The sequence below is a fragment of the Scatophagus argus genome, chromosome 22 (genome assembly GCF_020382885.2).
Source record: "Scatophagus argus isolate fScaArg1 chromosome 22, fScaArg1.pri, whole genome shotgun sequence".
Taxonomy (NCBI): domain Eukaryota; kingdom Metazoa; phylum Chordata; class Actinopteri; family Scatophagidae; genus Scatophagus; species Scatophagus argus.
Window position 1 is genome coordinate 10,588,249 of NC_058514.1, and position 17,881 is coordinate 10,606,129.

The 17,881-nt window shown below is 40.7% G+C and overlaps 2 protein-coding genes across 8 annotated transcripts in view; one reads left to right on the forward strand and one right to left on the reverse strand.

Moving 5' to 3' along the window:
• tnnt2e (troponin T2e, cardiac) overlaps window positions 1-6,028 on the forward strand; it is a 21,547-nt gene extending 15,519 nt beyond the window's left edge. For 2 of the 6 annotated variants that reach the window (XM_046379481.1, XM_046379480.1), the window contains exons 10-19: window positions 1-17; window positions 249-365; window positions 471-548; window positions 1,303-1,416; window positions 1,787-1,899; window positions 2,070-2,160; window positions 2,816-2,856; window positions 3,578-3,615; window positions 4,535-4,567; window positions 5,843-6,028. The exon at window positions 1-17 is cut by the window's left edge and continues 44 nt beyond it. In XM_046379481.1, coding sequence (XP_046235437.1) covers window positions 1-17; window positions 249-365; window positions 471-548; window positions 1,303-1,416; window positions 1,787-1,899; window positions 2,070-2,160; window positions 2,816-2,856; window positions 3,578-3,615; window positions 4,535-4,567; window positions 5,843-5,877 — 677 coding nt within the window. In that variant the 3' untranslated portion in view covers window positions 5,878-6,028. The remainder of the gene's footprint in view (window positions 18-248; window positions 366-470; window positions 549-1,302; window positions 1,417-1,786; window positions 1,900-2,069; window positions 2,161-2,815; window positions 2,857-3,577; window positions 3,616-4,534; window positions 4,568-5,842) is intronic. The other 4 variants (XM_046379482.1, XM_046379485.1, XM_046379483.1 and 1 more) reach the window with 4 other exon arrangements.
• Window positions 6,029-6,112: 84 nt separating this feature from the next.
• LOC124053902 (dynamin-1-like protein) lies at window positions 6,113-17,872 on the reverse strand. Of its 2 annotated transcripts, XM_046379478.1 has the most exons (19): window positions 17,624-17,872; window positions 16,987-17,128; window positions 16,375-16,421; window positions 16,221-16,292; window positions 14,423-14,509; window positions 13,884-14,046; window positions 13,694-13,814; window positions 13,156-13,287; window positions 12,254-12,460; window positions 11,920-12,040; window positions 11,547-11,702; window positions 11,368-11,457; window positions 11,145-11,237; window positions 10,337-10,390; window positions 9,932-10,012; window positions 8,804-8,935; window positions 8,594-8,703; window positions 7,179-7,338; window positions 6,113-7,073 (listed from the first exon to the last, which is right to left on the reverse strand). In XM_046379478.1, exons 1-19 carry the CDS (start codon window positions 17,723-17,725, stop codon window positions 7,017-7,019), a joined length of 2,127 nt encoding a protein of 708 aa, XP_046235434.1. In that variant the 5' UTR covers window positions 17,726-17,872; the 3' UTR covers window positions 6,113-7,016. The 2 variants fall into 2 exon arrangements, with proteins under 2 accessions (XP_046235434.1, XP_046235435.1); XM_046379479.1 differs by lacking the exon at window positions 9,932-10,012 and having other exon boundaries at window positions 17,624-17,870.
• Between the last annotated feature and the right edge of the window lie 9 nt (window positions 17,873-17,881).

The following is a 17,881-nucleotide window of genomic DNA, read 5'->3' on the forward strand; positions in this document are numbered from 1 at the left end:
AGAAAGTCGACTTTGATGTAAGTGACTGACTCCATTTTAAGTTGCACACAGACACACTGAACAGTAAACATGATCATTTGTGTGTTTGGAGATGTTTGTTTTGTCTGTATACCATACGTGTCTGTGTGTGTATAAATGTTTGTCTAGATTGAAAGGACCAAATGACTGCTGCAGTAGTTTAAAGTCAAGACTTTGTTTTGAACTTGATTTGGATTTTGCAATGTGTGTGTGTGTGTGTGTAACTGCAGGACATCCACAGGAAGCGACAGGAGAAGGATCTGACTGAGCTGCAGTCTCTGATTGAGGCCCATTTCATTCAGAGGAAGAAGGACGAGGAGGAGCTCATCGCTCTCGTTAACAGGATCGTAAGTCTTCCTGGAAAGTCAGATCACTGGACAGTTGCACCATCCAGCAACCAATTACACTGTGTATGTGTGTGTGTGTGTGTGTGTGTGGCTATGGATGTGCAGGAGAAGCGTCGTGCTGAGAGGGCTGAACAGCAGAGGATCCGTGCTGAGCAGGAGAAGGAGAGGCAGACTCGTCTTGCTGTGAGTGCCCCTCTAATCATTTTCATCTTTTTTTTCAGGACATGGCCCCACATTTATTAAACAAAGTGTCCATTAACAAATAAATTTGCATCCCGAATACAATTAGGGTGTCAGGCATGTGCTTATCCTGGTGGGGAATCCTCTCTGTCTGGAGGAAATGGTGAAAACAAACTCATGAACAACAGAAAGCGAATACTCCATCCTTTACCTTTTGTTTTGATATATGGTGAAGCACCACAGCCCAAGCTTCTCAATATGAGTGTACTGTAGTGGTGTCACATTACAAAATGACCTTGTGCAGCTTTAATTACAAAGCTCAGCTTTAATTTTACAGCTCAGATGACATAGATTTGGATCAACTTGAAGTCCTTACCTTTGGGGGACTCATTTTTCTGTGCTGTCTCTGGCAAATAATTAAAAATTTGATCTGATTTTAAGCAGTTGTAGTATTTTTAAAACATCAGTGGCTCAAAAGACTGTGTAATGTGAGCAGGGTCACCTGAACAGATGAGCATATAAAGAACTCTGAAGTTTCCATCAGTTTTCTTAAAACTTTATGTATCCATCTTTTAGCTTATTGCTTTGGTTTTCCTTTTAATGTTGCTGTTGCTTCAGAAACACGACACCAGGTGAATGATAACGTTGCTCTGTATCATCTAGCCGTCATCAGTATTGGTTCAGCAGTTGGAGAGAAAAGGCCGACAGCTGATGTGTTTCTCTCTCCTGTGACTTGACTGTACAAACTCTGCCGCAGGAGGAAAAGGAGAGGAAGGAGCAGGAGGAGGCACGAAAGAAGCAAGATGAGGACGCCAAGAAGAAGAAGGCTCTGACTAACATGACTCAGCAGTATGGTGGCGTCCAACAGAGGGTCAGTCATCACCCTCCGATATATGCATGCAAATCGTTTACTGAATTCTCAGTGGTTTACTGATATGCAGTCATTTAAACATGAAGGACTGGCAGTGTAGATACCCACAATAACAAAAACCTCCACCTGTGAGATGTAGTTTTAGGGATTTTAGTGAAATAATTTCAACATAGATTTCTGAGAAACAAAAGTACATCACTGAGATGAGTGACAAAAGATGTAGACTGCTATGACAATAATAAATATGGTATGTGTGTCTGCACTTGAATTAATAGGAAATAGAATCAGGGTTTCAGACTTTGTGGCTTCTTTGATGTTTTCTTTCTGTTTTTCTTTCAACACTCCACTTTGGATTAATTCTCCTATCCAGCAAGATGGAAAAAGAGGAGCAAAGAAGCAGACGGAGAGAGAGAAGAAAAGGAAGATCCTGGCAGAGAGGAGGAAGCCTCTTAACATTGACCATCTCAGTGAGGACAAAGTGAAGTAAGTGTTTACCTTTAGTCATTGTTCACAGTTCTGTAAACGGGCTAATGTCCACATTTTATGCTCTGATGCAGGTGATTTGTTTGCGAATGAACTCCCATCTACTTTTCTTACCATGTATTTGCAGTTGTTTTTCTGTGTCTGAAACACTCGTGGTTTCTGCTCGACAGGGAAAAGGCAAATGAGCTGTGGCAGTGGTTGATGACACTGGAGGCTGAGAAGTTTGACCTCACCGAGACACTGAAGAGACAGAAATATGATGTGAGTAGCTTTCCAATCGGGGTGTTCATGTGCCAGTTGCTCCATGAAATGACAAGCCAATATGCACCTGTAGAAAAACCTAACCATCATCATCACAACAGTGTGAACGTTACATCAATATGGTCAGGAAAGTAAACAAATGTTTTGTTTTTTTAAAAGGAATACTTGGACATTTTTGGGGAAAAAGATGACTGATATGAAGCTACAGCCAGTTAACTAAGCTCAGCCAACGCCAGCAACTAGACTTACTCTATCAAATGAAATATAACATATTAGCTAGTGAGTCTTAAAGGTGTTCTCTTTGAATAGAGCTGGGCTGTTTACCCACAGTTTTTAGTCTTTATGCTAAGCTAACCAGGTGGTGGTTTCAGGTCCATTTAAAGCAGGATGCACACATTAAAGTGGTACCAGTCTGCTTTACTAACTCATGAAAAAGAAATGAACATCCTTTCTAACATGTCTTACTGAATCTGATTTATGCATTACATTATTTTGATTCACCATTAAAATGGTAATAAAAAAATTACAGCAGCCTGCGGCTCTGAAAAAGCCACAAAATCTGATAGCTGAAATGGTATGTGCTGTGTTTTTAAAACACAAGGCTGTCCCGAGGGCTCCTAGCATTCATCTAAAATGAATGTGGCTTGACTTCCAGATCAATGTACTGCAGACCCGAATCAATGAGCAGCAGAAGTTGTGAGTAACTGTTAATGAGGAGTGTGAGCCTCTTGGTTGGTGTTTAGATTTGCAGTCTGTGTGTCGGACGGTCACAAACCAAGTCTCGGACAGTGGAGCAGGAACAAAGCTGGGCGACAAACAGAAGGTGAAATTGGTTGTGCGTGTGTGTGTGGATTAAGAGGCTAGCAGAGGCTGCCTTGTGGTTGTTTAATCCAGTCCCAAAAGGTCAGGTATTTTATTGCTGTGTTTACCATTATGTATCATTCAAGGTAAACCAGATCACAGTTCTCTGATGGAACAGCTCATTTTGGTAAATTTGCTTCCTGAGGTACATGAAAAGGTACACATAAGGTTGTGACTAGCCAGCAGCTGCAGTTAGATGACTTTAGCATAAATTCTGGACACAAAGCAACCACTAGCATGACTCAGCCCAGTGGTAATTTTATTACCTAATGGTATTATTCATGAGCCACCAAAAATGGGAGTGGGTGTATAAAAGTGGTTCTAATTACTAAATGATTAATGCCACACTTTTACCAAACCCCCTCGAATTAAAACTCAAAGTCTTCACTTTGTTTCATTTCAAATTCAGTGCAGTGACAGTTTGATGGTGAACATATCTTACCTGGCTGGCCTCTTCTTGAGGACCTCATGTTCCGCTCTTTGTCTCAGCTCTGTGGGCTCCCATGTCTGCTGTTGTCCCTGTGCTTAGCAAGTCCTCCATGTTTGTCCCCCACAGATTAATCTGCTCTTGGCTCGCATTCAGGACAGCCAGAGGTAAGTATTAACCCTCTTTTTTGAACCAGGGATTGAGGTGTGGTTCACATCAGTGCCGAGATGATCTCTTTTTTTTTTTTGTTTTGTTTTTAAAAGCTCTTGATGTAGTATTGAGATTATCTTTTTTTCATTTAAAGAGTCTCAGGAAACGATGCATCAAATCTTCAATTTCTGACCGATGAGAAGCCAAATTATCTATTTGATACATAGCTCTCTATGTTGGAACATTATTTTAATGTAATGCCCTCCTGTCTTTTCTACAAAGACAGTATTTAGCGTGTTATATTATCTCTTGTAACCCAAGAACTTTTATGCTTGCATCATCCTACTTAATATCAAGTGGGAAGATGTGACGCAGTCTTCACTGAGTGAGTCGTGTGCATAGAAGTAGTTCTAACTTTGTTCAGTGCAGATCTCACCTTTCTATGGATGTAAACAAGTAAAGATTTATTTATTTTTTTTACTTGTTTTAAACAGCCATGGAAAAGGCTCAACTCGGTAGTAGAAAGTGATCCATTTGAAGTTCTGCATGTAGTATTTGATTAAGTTTTTATTACACTGTACTGGTTTCTTACTCTGCTTAATATTCTTTATTCTCTTTTAACTGGTGTAGCAAGTTGTCTCCATGCCTTATATACTGAACATCCCTCTTTACATCTTCATCCCTGCAGTCTGAAAACATTGTGCTCCTCATCCACAGCTCTATTTGAGCTTTGAAGTTGGTAAAACAGAGAAGCAGTGTTGTGGTTTGAGCAAATGTCCCAAAGCCCCACATATTTGCTACTTTTATGAATTAATTTTGTCTAGCACTCAATTACAAATTTTGAAACATAAACCGATCTGAACCAAACCAAACCAAACCAAAAAAAAAAAAAAAAAAATCTCTCTTAAAAAGTTATGTATGTCTTAATGTTTCAAGGAAGAACGCAAGACGCCTGTGTTAAATCAGCTGGTAAGTACGTACACTCTGCTTTTCAAGTCAAATATCTGCTATAGAGCTGTGGATCTATCAGATCTTATGGGCAAAGGTGCAAAAAGAGAACAAAGGCAGCGTATCAAAGGTAAGGCTGCTTCTCAGAGGACACAATCAACATTTGCCAGCTGGGTGAAACCTTGTGCTTTTCCATTTTCTAATAGCATGGGACTTTGGTGTTTGCCCTCTTCTGTCCTCCTCACCACTCCAATCCTCTTCACTCTCTTCTATAGCACATTTCATTTTCCTAATGAATACTACACACGGGGAAATTACAGAGCATATCCATGGAAGAAATGTTACACATTATTGTCTGTACTGCAGAAAATAATACATCCTGCTTGACTTCTGTAGAATCAAATATGGACAAAAAAAATTATAGTTTTACTCTTCGTTCAACTAGTTGCCAATTTAAATTGAAATGTCCCAGTTTAAGACTTTTGCTTCAGCTTTGTTCTTGTACAGCAGCACATTTACATTTAATATTTAAGCTGCTTTTTTAAATGAGAAAAGGGGATTTTGTAGAATAACTTAACTATAGACAAAACAAGGTGTCACTAACAGTTTGACGACAAAATGCTGATGCCTCTGAGAAATATAGTAATATATTACTGTATAATAATTATTTTTAACAAAAGACACTAATGTCCTTCAAAGTTGAATAAAAAAAAGAAAGAAATCTGTCTAAATAAAATAGTGTAAAATTAGGAAATTTATTTAAAATTGTATGGAGACCCAAAGCAAAAAATCTAATAGTCATGACATTGCGAAATAATCAGTGTTTTTTTTAACTCTTTATCATGAAATGTTATTTCATCCTGCTTCTTCTAATAATACCCAAATTTTAATGCAGGTCATTCTTATTTAATTCTAGCACTTTTATTTCAAAATCTCATTTTTCTAAATTCTGTTTTGGAGCAAAGCCATTTCTTTAATTGGCTGTTGCTTTGGTGTAATTTAGTAGACAGACAATCACAGAATGTATGGATGAAATAACAGTTTGTATTTAAGGATTATTTCACAATTTCATAGTTATTCATTTAACTGAAATGTAATTATTCATTTGATTATCTTACTTGTTTGCTTACTTAATTTTAAACACTTTGGGCCTCCAACCCATATCATCACTAATGTCAACGATGTCAAGCAATACGCAGGCCTGCTGTCTAAACACAATAAGATTGTTAGGAACACACCTGAGCAGCAGTCGTAGGCGTGATAAAGTAAGTGGTTAAATGATTTTTGTTTCCACAGCGCCAAGGGAAGAGGCAAGGCCAAAGGCAGGCTGAGATAGACACAGACATCAGCAGGAGTTCTTCAAGGAAGATTCTGGAAATGAGCAGCAGTATTGACTTCCAAGACATTAATGTATACGTAAACAATAATACAGTACTGCAACAGCTGATTTTAGAGAAACAATAAAATGACTTATGCTTTTGAGCCATGTTTGTGTGGTTTAAGTTTCTAACTATTTTTTTCTACCGATCACCGCTTCACAGATTAAAAACAAATGCATCAAAATTGTTCAGCTGGCAATAAAATAGCTTTGTTTATTCTTTTGGGAACCATACACAGAACCACAGTGCACCATAAATATCACTTATTGGCAGCGATATGTAAACATAATTATATGACCTACCACAGCAAGCTGCAATAGTTTACATTATCCACACACTTAAATAACATTAATAAATAAAGATTCTGATGGCAATACAGTGTCAGGATGATGGGCCTTCTATAAAGAACAGTGTGCTGACAACAGTGCAAAAAAAACTAAAGTGATGGAGTATGTACACAGGTAGGACTAAGATTTGCTGCAAATCAGGAGCTTACGCATTCTAATTCAAACCAACCCCTGCCCCGACTGTGTGAGGTTCTATGGTTTCTGACACGACAGCCACTCATAAATGAAAAGGTTGCAAATGAGGAGGTGATAATTTATTTTTTTTTCTTTTTAGAATCTGAAGCCAGAACGCTTTGTGTAGCTGCAAAAAAAGGCAGCAAAACCTTATTTTCCGGTTCACATAAAAGTCCATTTCTATTCTGATTAACCGTCACCATCTGTCAAAAAACCTAACGTTTGCTTTTGGCTGCACTCTGGATTCCTCCAGGAGCCGTGAGAGGGGGTGGGGCAACTACGGTTTCTAAAATCTTACCTTGAACATTAGCCAACAAAGGCAGTGCATTTTCATATACTCAACAACACTTAGCATTTTAAATAAACAGCTTCAACTGATTTACATTTTCTTTCAGGTAGATTGTGGGCTACTATGGTACCTACTGTACATGAGAGCAGGGGTCCGAACAGTGCATTTTCATGGCTAGGAATCCAAAACTTCATGTTCAGACCTGACGAGTGCACGAATGGTCAGTCCATTAGGCATGATGAGGAGATAACAGATCAGGTTTAGCTCCCTTTGTTGATCTTTCACCACAGATGTGTTTCCCTGATCTCAGCAATCACCTGGCTGGCTTTTTGCAATGCCTGTGGACAGGATTAAAAAAAGAAGAAAGGAAAAAAATTAGTGAAGGGTAAAGAAACGTCAACTCAACAGGGTGAACTAGACAGTACAAGGCGGGAGTGTGGTACCTGTAGCATGTCGGCAGCCTCCTTGCGCCGCTGGGCCATGTCCTCTGATTCAGTCAGCAGATCGTTGAGGAGGCCAGATTTATACAGCTGGCCAACAAGCTCGCTCTGGAGACTGTCCTTCACATGGTTGACCAGGAAGTGCATCACTGCCTTCGGCACGCTGCAGTGGAGTGAGGGACAGAGGGAGAGGGGGAGAGAGAGAGAGAGAGAGAGAGAGAGAGAGAGAGAGAGAGAGAGAGAGGAAACAGACCGAACAGATGGTTGAGAACAAGGACGCAAGATGGCCTGGTGATTGTGTTGTTCCCCAGATGGAGGGGCCTGAGTCTGACCCACCAGGTGGCCGTGCCTGTCGAATTATCAAGCTGTTGAAGTACAAGCTTCGAGTTAAATGCAATATATTTATGCCTATTGAGCTCTAGGGGGCCTTATACTCGAACAATATGGCCAAGAGGTTAGGAGGATGGAAGAGAGGGTTTAAAGACGTCAAATCACATAAAAACAAATGTAACAGGCAGCGTTCATAGATTCTGGTAATTTGTTACGGTTAGACTGGGCTGAAAATATTTTCACAAGGACAAGACAGTTAAAGCAAAAGCATGCCAAAATTCTATATTCATTTTACTGTAAATAAATTGCATTAAAAGACAACAATGTGACTTTCCCATCTCGTCTATGGCTCTCTGGTTCATACTGAAATACACAGTTTCATCTTTTAAAATGGCTCACTAAATTCCTACGACACCAGGGGATTGTAGTAAAGTCAAACAGGAACAAATACTGTAATTGTTGGGGACTATTTTCATCTGATACAGATATTAGTTCACTTCTGTATTCACAGCAGCGGGACAGTGTATCTCAATATACGCTGTGTGTCAAAATAAACAGCGTGTGTGTTTATGGTAATGAAGGAACATGTCACCCAGTTCAACAATGCGCCTCACTATCAGGTTTTTAATAGGTTTTGGACAATAACGGAGCTCTGTGGCACAGAGAAATAAGATCAGTCTTGGTTACACAAACAATATTTGTTAGTAGGTTCCATTCAAGGTTGATTTTAGTCTTTTCACGGGATTTGTTGACAATATAAAATACAGAAAATCGCACCAAAAAGATAGAAATTCAGCACACCAGGATACGATGGACACAAGACTGTTCTATTCATAGTTGACATGAAAAAACAAAACAGAGCGAACTACACGATGCACGTTACTTCATCAGATTATATCTTTTTTTAAAATTTTTAATGTAAACTATTAATTATAAGACAGCCTAATGTCTATTGTATCCTGGTGCGTAGAACTTTTTTGGTGTACTGTTTACTCTGCACTGGCTGGCAGCTAGGGGAGCAGCACTGCTGTACACGGGGTATATTTAGTTGTCAGACTCATGATTTAAAGAGGAGCCAACGGGCCTACCTGTCCTGGATATTCTTGCGAACGATGAGGAAGTAAGACTTGATGAGGCGCTCGATGACCTCGCAATCCCGCTGCTCACGTGATGACAGCTTCCTGGCAACCGGCACAGGCTGCAGGGGAAAAGGAGGTCAGGGGTTTAATCAAACGTGCACTGAAAGATGCTGTTGTCTTCATAATTAGGGGAATGCTGATAGGCTTTTGTTTACTTACCACATCCAGTAGGTTGACAGCTCCTTTAAGAGGGCTCCCAGGTCCAGAGCCGGGGGCTTCCTCTCCTTTCTTCAGCATCCCCCTCCAGGTCCCTGTTGTATCCTGCTCGCCCTGGGGGCCTGTTGCTGCAGCCTGAGGAGCCAGGAACACAAGTAAAAGAAGACAAACTGTTATACACCACCAAGGACACCAAATTACTAGAACAGCACCCCTTGGCTGTCATTTGGGTTCACAGATAAAGGATGGTTAGGGAACGTAGCATAATAAACTTGACTGGTTCATAGACAATAATGGAAACACAAGTCAAACAGGCATGAGTACAAAAGAGATTATAGAAACTTGAAGCTATACTTATATCACATACAGTCACTAACAGAACTGTTTTTGTGTTGGAGGTGGGAAGACACATCCACTGCTCTCAAAGAAAGGAAATGAACTGAACTATTAAGGCACTAGCTAAAGAGAAAACATGTCTACATGGAAAACGTGGCTCTGTGAGGCTGTACTTCACTGTACTTCTCTGTGTTGCTTTGAGCTAAATGTTTACATGCTTGCAATGATAGCGCCAACATATTGATTCAAATCTTCTGAGTTTAGCATGTCACCAAGCTAACACTATTTGTCAAAAACCAAGGTATCAGACAAATTTATAATGTCAGACTGCCCCCAAAGTGATGGACCATCCAACTGACTGGCCCACACCAACATCCCTAGAGTCATACTGCTGGCATAACCAAAAGAAACTATTGTCATTCTCCTAAAATGTACACTTAATAGAGCAAACAGGCTTGAGTAGATGCAATTTCTACTATCTACTACTACTATCACACAAAAACAGCAAGGCAAGTGTTAAAAGGCTGGTTGGAAAAGGGGAGAGAAACAGGGAGAGGAAGCCATTTTCTGTGAGACAGGTGGACCAGCTTTGGGGAAACAGACTGCAGAAAACACAAGAGTTGTTAGTGCAAGTCCACACAGGCTGAGGAGAGCAAAACAAGAGCATGGCATCAGCAGACAAAGATCAGAGTGCATGCCAGCAGCCCATGGCCATCCATCCATCCATCCATCCATGCATGCATGCCCCACCACAGCCAGCCCCGCACAGAGCCAGCGAGCTGCCTATGTGCCCACCTTGGCACCGTCCATGTCTGCTCCAGACGCAGGGGGCTCGCCAGAAACCACAGTTGGGCCGGCCAGGCCTCTGCCAACAGACTAGCAGGAATATGAGAGCAGAAAAGGAGAGAGAGAGAGAGAGAAAGAACTGAGAAGAAATGTGGAAAGACAGAGGGAAAGGAGGTTGGCAGTGGAAAGTCATCTGAGGGGAGGAAAGGAGGCGAGAGGAAGGAGAGAGAAGATGTGGGATAAAATTCCTCGATGGAAACTATCCGAGGCGTTTGGTTCCCAGATCCTCATCCTGCAGTGCTATGACTGATTAACACTGCACAAGCCTCCTTTCTATTCAGAACGCTGCAGACCAAAATAGAGCAGATGAGCTACTGTTATTATTATACTTTAAAATATTGCTGTTTCTTTTACCTTATCCCTGGGCACTGCAGGGGGCAGCTCTCTCATCCGATTCCTCCTTTGCTCCTACAAATACACAAGAACACAAGGCGGCACCATTGATGCTTTTGGCAAGATTACAAAATGTTAAACACATTCTAGGAAAGTATGTGAGATAATTTACTAAATAATAAAAGAAGCTACAAGGCATCTTTTGCTCAAACACCTTCAATATTTTAACATACTGATGACAGAATCTTAGAAACTTAAATTTGTAATTGTGAATTTAAAGTTCTTGCATTGAAATACTTTTTAAATGTATGTGGTTTAAATTCCCCTTTAAAAAGAAACACAAGGTAAATTAAAAAAAATGTATTCAAGTTGTTCAAATTTAATTAGTCAAATTCTGATCTTGAAACTCAAGTCTTAAAAATGAAAAAAAAAAAATTGTACAGGATGGGAAATTCACATTTGAACCTTCAGGCTACAAATGATAATCAGATGGATCATGTGCTGTCAGTAATGCAATCCAGGTGTGCAATCTGCCTTACAAACAGAAGGAAAAAGAACTTCTTAATACCTTCCTAATAACGTGAATGTTCAAGGTTGAATTCCTCAGTGTGAATTTTGATGTCTGACTTTAACCAAATCAAGTTTGTCCACCCTAATTCTTTCAGTTTAATTTTTGTCTGGTTGAATGACAGTTAATCCTTTTTATATACCTGCAAATATTATCATAATCCCAGGCCTACCAATAAGCAACATCAGGTTTGCACCTCCTCTCTGTTTATTCTGACAGTAAAATATCTGTATTTCAGGGTATTTTGTTTTGACTACTGACCTCTATATTGTTATTCAAGACCCCGCAGGCATCTGCAAAGTCTGGATGTTTGGTGTTGATGTAGGCCAGCTCTATAGCAACCAAGTTATGCACCTATGACAAAAAAGGAGGACAGCTTCAGTTATTAATCAAACGTTCTGATTCTCATTAACACTGCAGGCTGAACAACAGTGATTGAGGGTGATGTTGGCACAAGGGCATAAAGAGCTGAATGTGATGGTACCATTTCATTGGTGATGGGCAGCCTCTTTCTGAGGAGGGAGGTGACTACTTCCACGATAGCCTCGTGTAGCTTAGGGAATCTCTGCAGCTCCTGCAGGACAAAACATGCTGGATGTGAATGTTTGCTTGCGGGGGTGGAACATAAACAAATGCGTTCTCTTCTCTGACAGAGCTGATAACCTGTGTGCTGTAGTTGCTGCAGTGCTGGATGATCCTCTGCATCTCCTCGTGGACCAGCTCCACGCAGCGCAAACTGGGCTCCTCCAGGCGCTTCACCTGCTTCTTCACCAACAGCTCAAAGGAAACCTCGGGCACAAACAGGGACGGACGGGGGCCCTGGTGTAGGGGGAGGAGGGTGCTGCTGCTTAGCAATTACTATCCAGAGTCACTTGTGCAAAGTGAGTAAACAAAACTAACAGAATTGAATGCATCTTAGAAAAAAAGAACGCTGTGCTTCTGTTGTTTTACGATAGCTCACTGAACTAACGATGACAGCGCAGACTCCAGTGCCCCTAATGACGTCACATTTATGAAATAATACGGTAGCACTCACGGTTGCGTTCCTTATGGCTGTTAGGATGTCTATGGTGCTGAGTCCTCCCAGAGGATCCACAGACTCCAATGTTCTGCCAAAAGTCTCATGGAATATATAACAAATTCTGGCTCCACCGCACCTGAAAAATAGCAGCAGGGGGATATTAGCCATGATGTGAACCCCGTGGCCCGCTCTCCTGTCAGCTCTTCCTTCACAGAGGCCGTGCGTGCCTCAACTTACAAGTTGTATCATTTCAAATGATGAAACCAATGCAGCTGTTTTGCTCACGTTCACAGCGCTGGATCAACAGCATCACCATGTGGCTGAAAGGAGGACAGGCGCCAGTACTCACAGTTCCGCCGTCTCAATGTATTTGGCCGTGCCCTCTATGGTGTTGCAGTATTCTGTGGCGAACTTAGTGATGAGCTGGAGCAAGGTGGCACTTTGGTCTTCCACAGGTTCACCGTAGCTGCTGAGCAGGGACTGGTACTGGGCTGCCAGGACGTTGATCCGTGTCTTCAGCTCAGGGAGACAGTCTCGAATGTGATGCATCAGTAACCTGACATTATGTGAGGAAAAGGGCAGACAGGTTCAGTTTTCACACAGATATGCGAAATTACATTCTAAGCTGTGATTGGTCAAATTAAACATCTATTGTCTAAATGAAAGACAACAGAAATGTGATGGCTTTTATTAATAACAGGGCTGCTGATGCGTCCGTGTAATATTGTATGTCCATACGTATATGTCTTATTCTTTGTACATGTTATATTCTGGAAGCATTACGAGTTATATCTATAACTTTTCATAAGGAAAGGATGTGGTGTCTGGTGTGCAGAAGGAATACTGCGTATCCAAGGAAAATTAACCCAGCCGCAATTAAAACCTCATGCACAGTAATAAGCTGCAGAACAATTTACTGAAATTAAATTTAAATCACATCGCTTTGCTCTGGACTTTATTTGAGAGAAAATGACATACCCATGATATTTTAACTGTTAATATTATTGAAACTTTTTCGATTACAGTCCCAATCCTGACTTCTCCTGAAAGCTCTTTGTAGATTGCTATCAAACAGTCTGAACTGGTCTTAGTAATACTGACACAAATAATTTACAGAAGCACAAACACAGTGAAAACTCATTTGTTTTCTCTTTTTTTGTGTTGTTTTTTTCTGCTCGGTTTTGTCTAGAAAAATGAGGAGTTGCAGTTTTAAAAAGATGAATAGAACCATGTTCATGATATCATATTTACCTGTTAAGGGTTCTGGCCAGGTATTTTGTTCCATTTCTGTTGGCCAGCGATGGATATTTCTTCTGCAGGAAAGCATGTTCATCTTTAATGGCATCAGCCACAGACTTTTTATTGTTGATGTCTAGCTGGCTCCTGAACATAATAACAGATAAACAATTAGTCCTGGGCATTAAAAGAAAATAAAGTAATTGTCAGGAAATATGCAAAACAATCCTATAGCTCTCTTTGTATATCTTATTTTAAATTCTTACAGAATAAAGTCTTGTGGCTGTTCTGTTGCTAATGTAAGGTATCTCATGATACTATATGTATTTTAATGGAAGATAATGGTTATTGACGTTCATTAAACTGAAATAAATGATAATGGATTTGCAGCTAACAGTTTTTAATCAATAGATATTGATATACCAGCACTGAAAATGTATGGTTAGAGAATGCTCATCTCTGTTCTTCACATCTCTGTTGAGCCTCTCATCTCAATTATGACTGATGGATTGTTTCATAGCATACTGAGTGCAGTAAATATGGTTTTCCAGACCTGTTGACCACTCCAATGAGGCCCAGTTTGACAGGGATGACTCTTCCCATTAGCACATCCATGGCATCGGTGCCAGCGTCCATCAGGTCCAACTTGGTCACCACAGCCAGTGTCCTCCTGCCTGATGAGTCAATAAATGTCAGATTATCATAATGGTTTTGGATAATGTCTTAATTTCAGTTTTTCTTACCATCAGGGTCGACCTCCCGCGCCACCTTGAGGGCCTCAGAGGTGGCCATGTCCGTGTTTGCCGCAGTGACAGCCAGGATGATACAGTTGGGGTTGGAGATGTGCTTCAGGATCAGATCTCTTATCTGGACCTCAATGTCCTTAGGCTGATCACCCACAGGCACCTGAAGGGAACAATACCAATTAAAAGTAAAGGCACAGTACATCACAATAGAAAGTGCAGCAGGAGATTTCTCAGATTAACACATGTTCAACCTGAGGGGAGGAACTAATGAGGCTAAAATCAAAGCCTGCAGGCTCTTGGGCTTTGACAGCAGGTTCAGAGGCATCGAGAATTAGTTACTAATTCCCTGTAGTCTACAAATATCAAATACACAAAAGTATCGACCAGACAGGGAAATTAACACCAGTGACCAGGCTTAACCGGTACCTTTTTTTTTAAGGTGTTGTGACAAAATTCCCCAGAGGCACCAGATGATCAAAGCCTTGGTGTGTGTGTGTGTAAGTGTGTGTTTGGGGGGGGGGTAAAGCATGTGTTACCTTAGTGATTCCTGGCAGATCCACCAATGTGAGGTTGACAACGTGAGGAGAAAATATCTTCAGATGAATGGGTTCATCACTTATCCCCTGCAGAGAGAATAGACATGTGCTGTATATTTACAGTATATTTAACAGCTAAGCAACGTTTTACAGTTAAAATATGCTTTTTGGTGGAGTACAATCTTTGTTTTTCCTCCTGGCTCTTAATTTTGATTAAACTAACATCAAATGTAATAAGTCAGCAGTCATGTTGCTGTTTTGACACCACTGATTGTGCTCGTATTTTTGCCTTTCATAACATAGCTAAGTGAGATATTTCCAGAATCCTTGAAGACTCTTCTAAACATTTGGATTAAAAAAAATCCGCCTGCTGCACACTAAGAAAGACTTGTAAAACATTTCCCAAAATGCAACTACAACTGTTTTTTCGATTAGACAGCCGCTAGTCCTGCTTTTATTTAAATTAGTGTAAAAATCTTTTCATCGTGCCATGGGATGAATATATATTTTTTTTAATCTACATGAGTTTTTGAGGATTATACAGATTCTTCAGAACAGCTTTACATATTGCAAACGACTTTCTGGACCTTTTAAACATTGCCATGCATTTATTTTGCAGAGAGATGGATTCTCCTTAAATGTAACGCTTATTAAGAGGCGCAAACTATCGCCTGGAGTATCACCGTTCCGTGCTGCTAACCGGGAAGCGGCTAACATTAGCGTGCTAATTAAACAGGTGAGAGTATTGCTAACACTTTGGCTAACAACAAAGGATGACGCTAATCTCCGCGCGAAGTGAAGTAAACAAAAGACTTTTGCCCTCAAAAATGGCGACCGCGGCACACGATGCATTGCGAGATCACGTGGCCTTTCGAGCCCAGTTGTCAACTCAAACTAACTTTGGGGGACGTGTCTCAGGGTGACACCGACTTCTCTCCTCCCAGCTTCCGTGAAGCGTCTCCAAAACCCTTCGGGGCCCAGTAGTCAAAAAAACTTGGTGTAATTTTTCGCTGTACTGTACTGTAAATTTAGTATATATGCTGTATAAGCTGCACTGTAAAAAGCAGTCTCCACAGATCAGGGTTATATCAAGAGTGACGACTTGCATTCTCAGATTTGGGGGGCAGGGGGGATGCATGATTTCATCTCACTTCATCTGGATTATTTTAATTCTCTGTATACATTATGCTGTTAGTCACTAACCCTTGGTTTGCCTTCAGCTAGCCCACGATGTGCACCTAGTTTTCTAACTGAAAAAACAGCAGGAACAAATTTTTCTTGCACCAAACTCACATCATTTCCTTTTCCCAGTAGTTAATAATGAGCTGCCTTGAAAATGCTGTTGTTTATTTATATAGATAGCTCTGAACATGTTTTTGTCATTTAATGTTTTCTAATTACTTAAAGTTTTCATGTCTGGTCCATCACTAAGTTCAAAGGTAATGATCACTTTGTTGAAAACCAGGACAGCACTGCAACCAAGACCTGAAATATTGTGACTGTTTGGCAGCTTTTGATTGTGCACACCTTATTTGTGTATCACAGGTACTCATTTCAGTGTTTTGACCTTAACACAATTTCTGGAATTCTTTTGTTGATTGTTGTTCACTGACTTTGCTTAATATACAGTATAATCATATATTCATAATTCACAATCATAATGTGCTTTATTAGTTATTGACTTGTTCTTACGCATTCAAAAAGTACAGATTTATTCCACATCAGTTGCACTAACTCTGTTTTGTTTGTCACAGAAAACACACTGAATGACCCCCTCCTTCCTTTATCCATGTCTCACCTTATTGTTCCCTGATAGTCGCTCCGTTTCATTTTCAATTTCTTGCCTTATTTCATCAAAATCTGTGTAGATCTGCAAAAGAAAAGAAAATAACTATTAAGACGAGCAAGGGTCAGGAGAATTAATTAAACATTTTGTGTCATGAAATTCATACCTTATTTTTGGTGTGCAGAAACTTGCCCCACTCTTCGCCTTCTCTACCTGCGAAACATAATAAACCAGTGCAGCTTACAGTTATATCTTATCATTCTCAAAGTAGGCAAACACAGGTGTTAACTATCACAGTCTGAAAGACAACTATTCTGTGCAGGAGGCCAAGCAGACACGGCTAACATGAGGATCAATGCCTGACGACTGCCACTAGTCTGGTGAATAAAGCAGCTGGGGTTAAAGGAGTGACTTTGAGGAGGAGGAGAACAGCTAAGAGGCTAATACAGGTTATTAAATGTGGAGATAACTGTACAATGCACCTTTGCGAAGCATATTACTTTTTCACTCCCTGGCATCTGCAAGTGATCGGAGAGACAGAGACAGAACTTTAAAACTGGTGCTTGTGTACTGAGCACCAGCAAAATGACTCTTTCCATGCTGGACACAAACCAGTGATGGGACTGGTCCTACATGTGTTTGTTTATTAATCTGGTGATTTCTAGGCAAGAGCCCAAACAGCATCCAAAGCATTAGAGCACAATCCAAACACTGCGATGGACTAATTAATGGAGCCCTTGCTCTCAAACTCAAACATTAGAGGGACTTTGATGCTTACCACTTTCATCATTTTTCCTTGCATCTCCAGGATCTACATGGACCAGCTGGAGGATAAGAGGTCGCCTGGTTACGATACCAGTCCCACGTGGCAGCAGGTCCCTGCCCACCAGGCTCTCCAGCACTGAGCTTTTGCCACTGCTCTGGAGACACAAAATGCATGTAAAGACACAAGTTAGATGAGGGGTATACCAGGGACTACATCTACGTTCTGATTTAACACACCAGACCCAGTATAGCAATAGTGTGGAACAATACTGGATCAGGAAGGCAGCCAACACAGCTAACCGCACCTGTCTTTTCTTCAAGCAATGACCTGGTTTTAGCCAACAGATGTTAGTGGTGAGGATGAAGATCTTAAAATAGCACTGATTGGAGATCAAAATAGAGCTCACTGCCACTGCAGACTTTGCAACTGGGAGATTTGCAGCAGTGCCGCTTAATATCAGAGCTGCCTAGGTATACAAAAGCCTCTCTTAATTCTCTTTCCTATCTATCCTAACATCTTTTATTGCTCTAAAACTAGGACAACTTCCTTTATTAATGTTACATTTATCTGTGTACTACAGGAAAGCAAGGTTACCTAGCTAGCATGACAGCTACTGTATCACAAAATGCACACAGTCAAAGCATTTTACCTGAGTCCCCACTACTGCTATCTGCGGCAGCTGTATGATATCCGCACCCACTGTGTTGAACACATCTTGAAGCTTGTTTATTACGGGAATAAGAGCCTCCATGTTCGCAGTTTATGAATAAAAATGAATAAAGCAGCTATCTTCGTGATGGAGCCAAAGTCATTCAATGTCCCACCGACACCACCATTGCAACAACACCCACTGAATGAACGCTAGCCTTTGTGCGGTGTTGGGAGTTGTAGTTCTGCAATGGAGAAC

Coding starts and splice junctions, on each gene's coding strand:
- LOC124053902 (XM_046379478.1), bottom strand. CDS start 17,725: ATGGAGGCTCTTATTCCCGTAATAAACAAGCTTCAAGATGTGTTCAAC. Junction 13,815..13,883: donor GCGGGAGGTCGACCCTGATG/GTAAGAAAAACT, acceptor TTGACTCATCAG/GCAGGAGGACACTGGCTGTG. Junction 7,339..8,593: donor CGCAAGAATATCCAGGACAG/GTAGGCCCGTTG, acceptor ACTCCACTGCAG/CGTGCCGAAGGCAGTGATGC.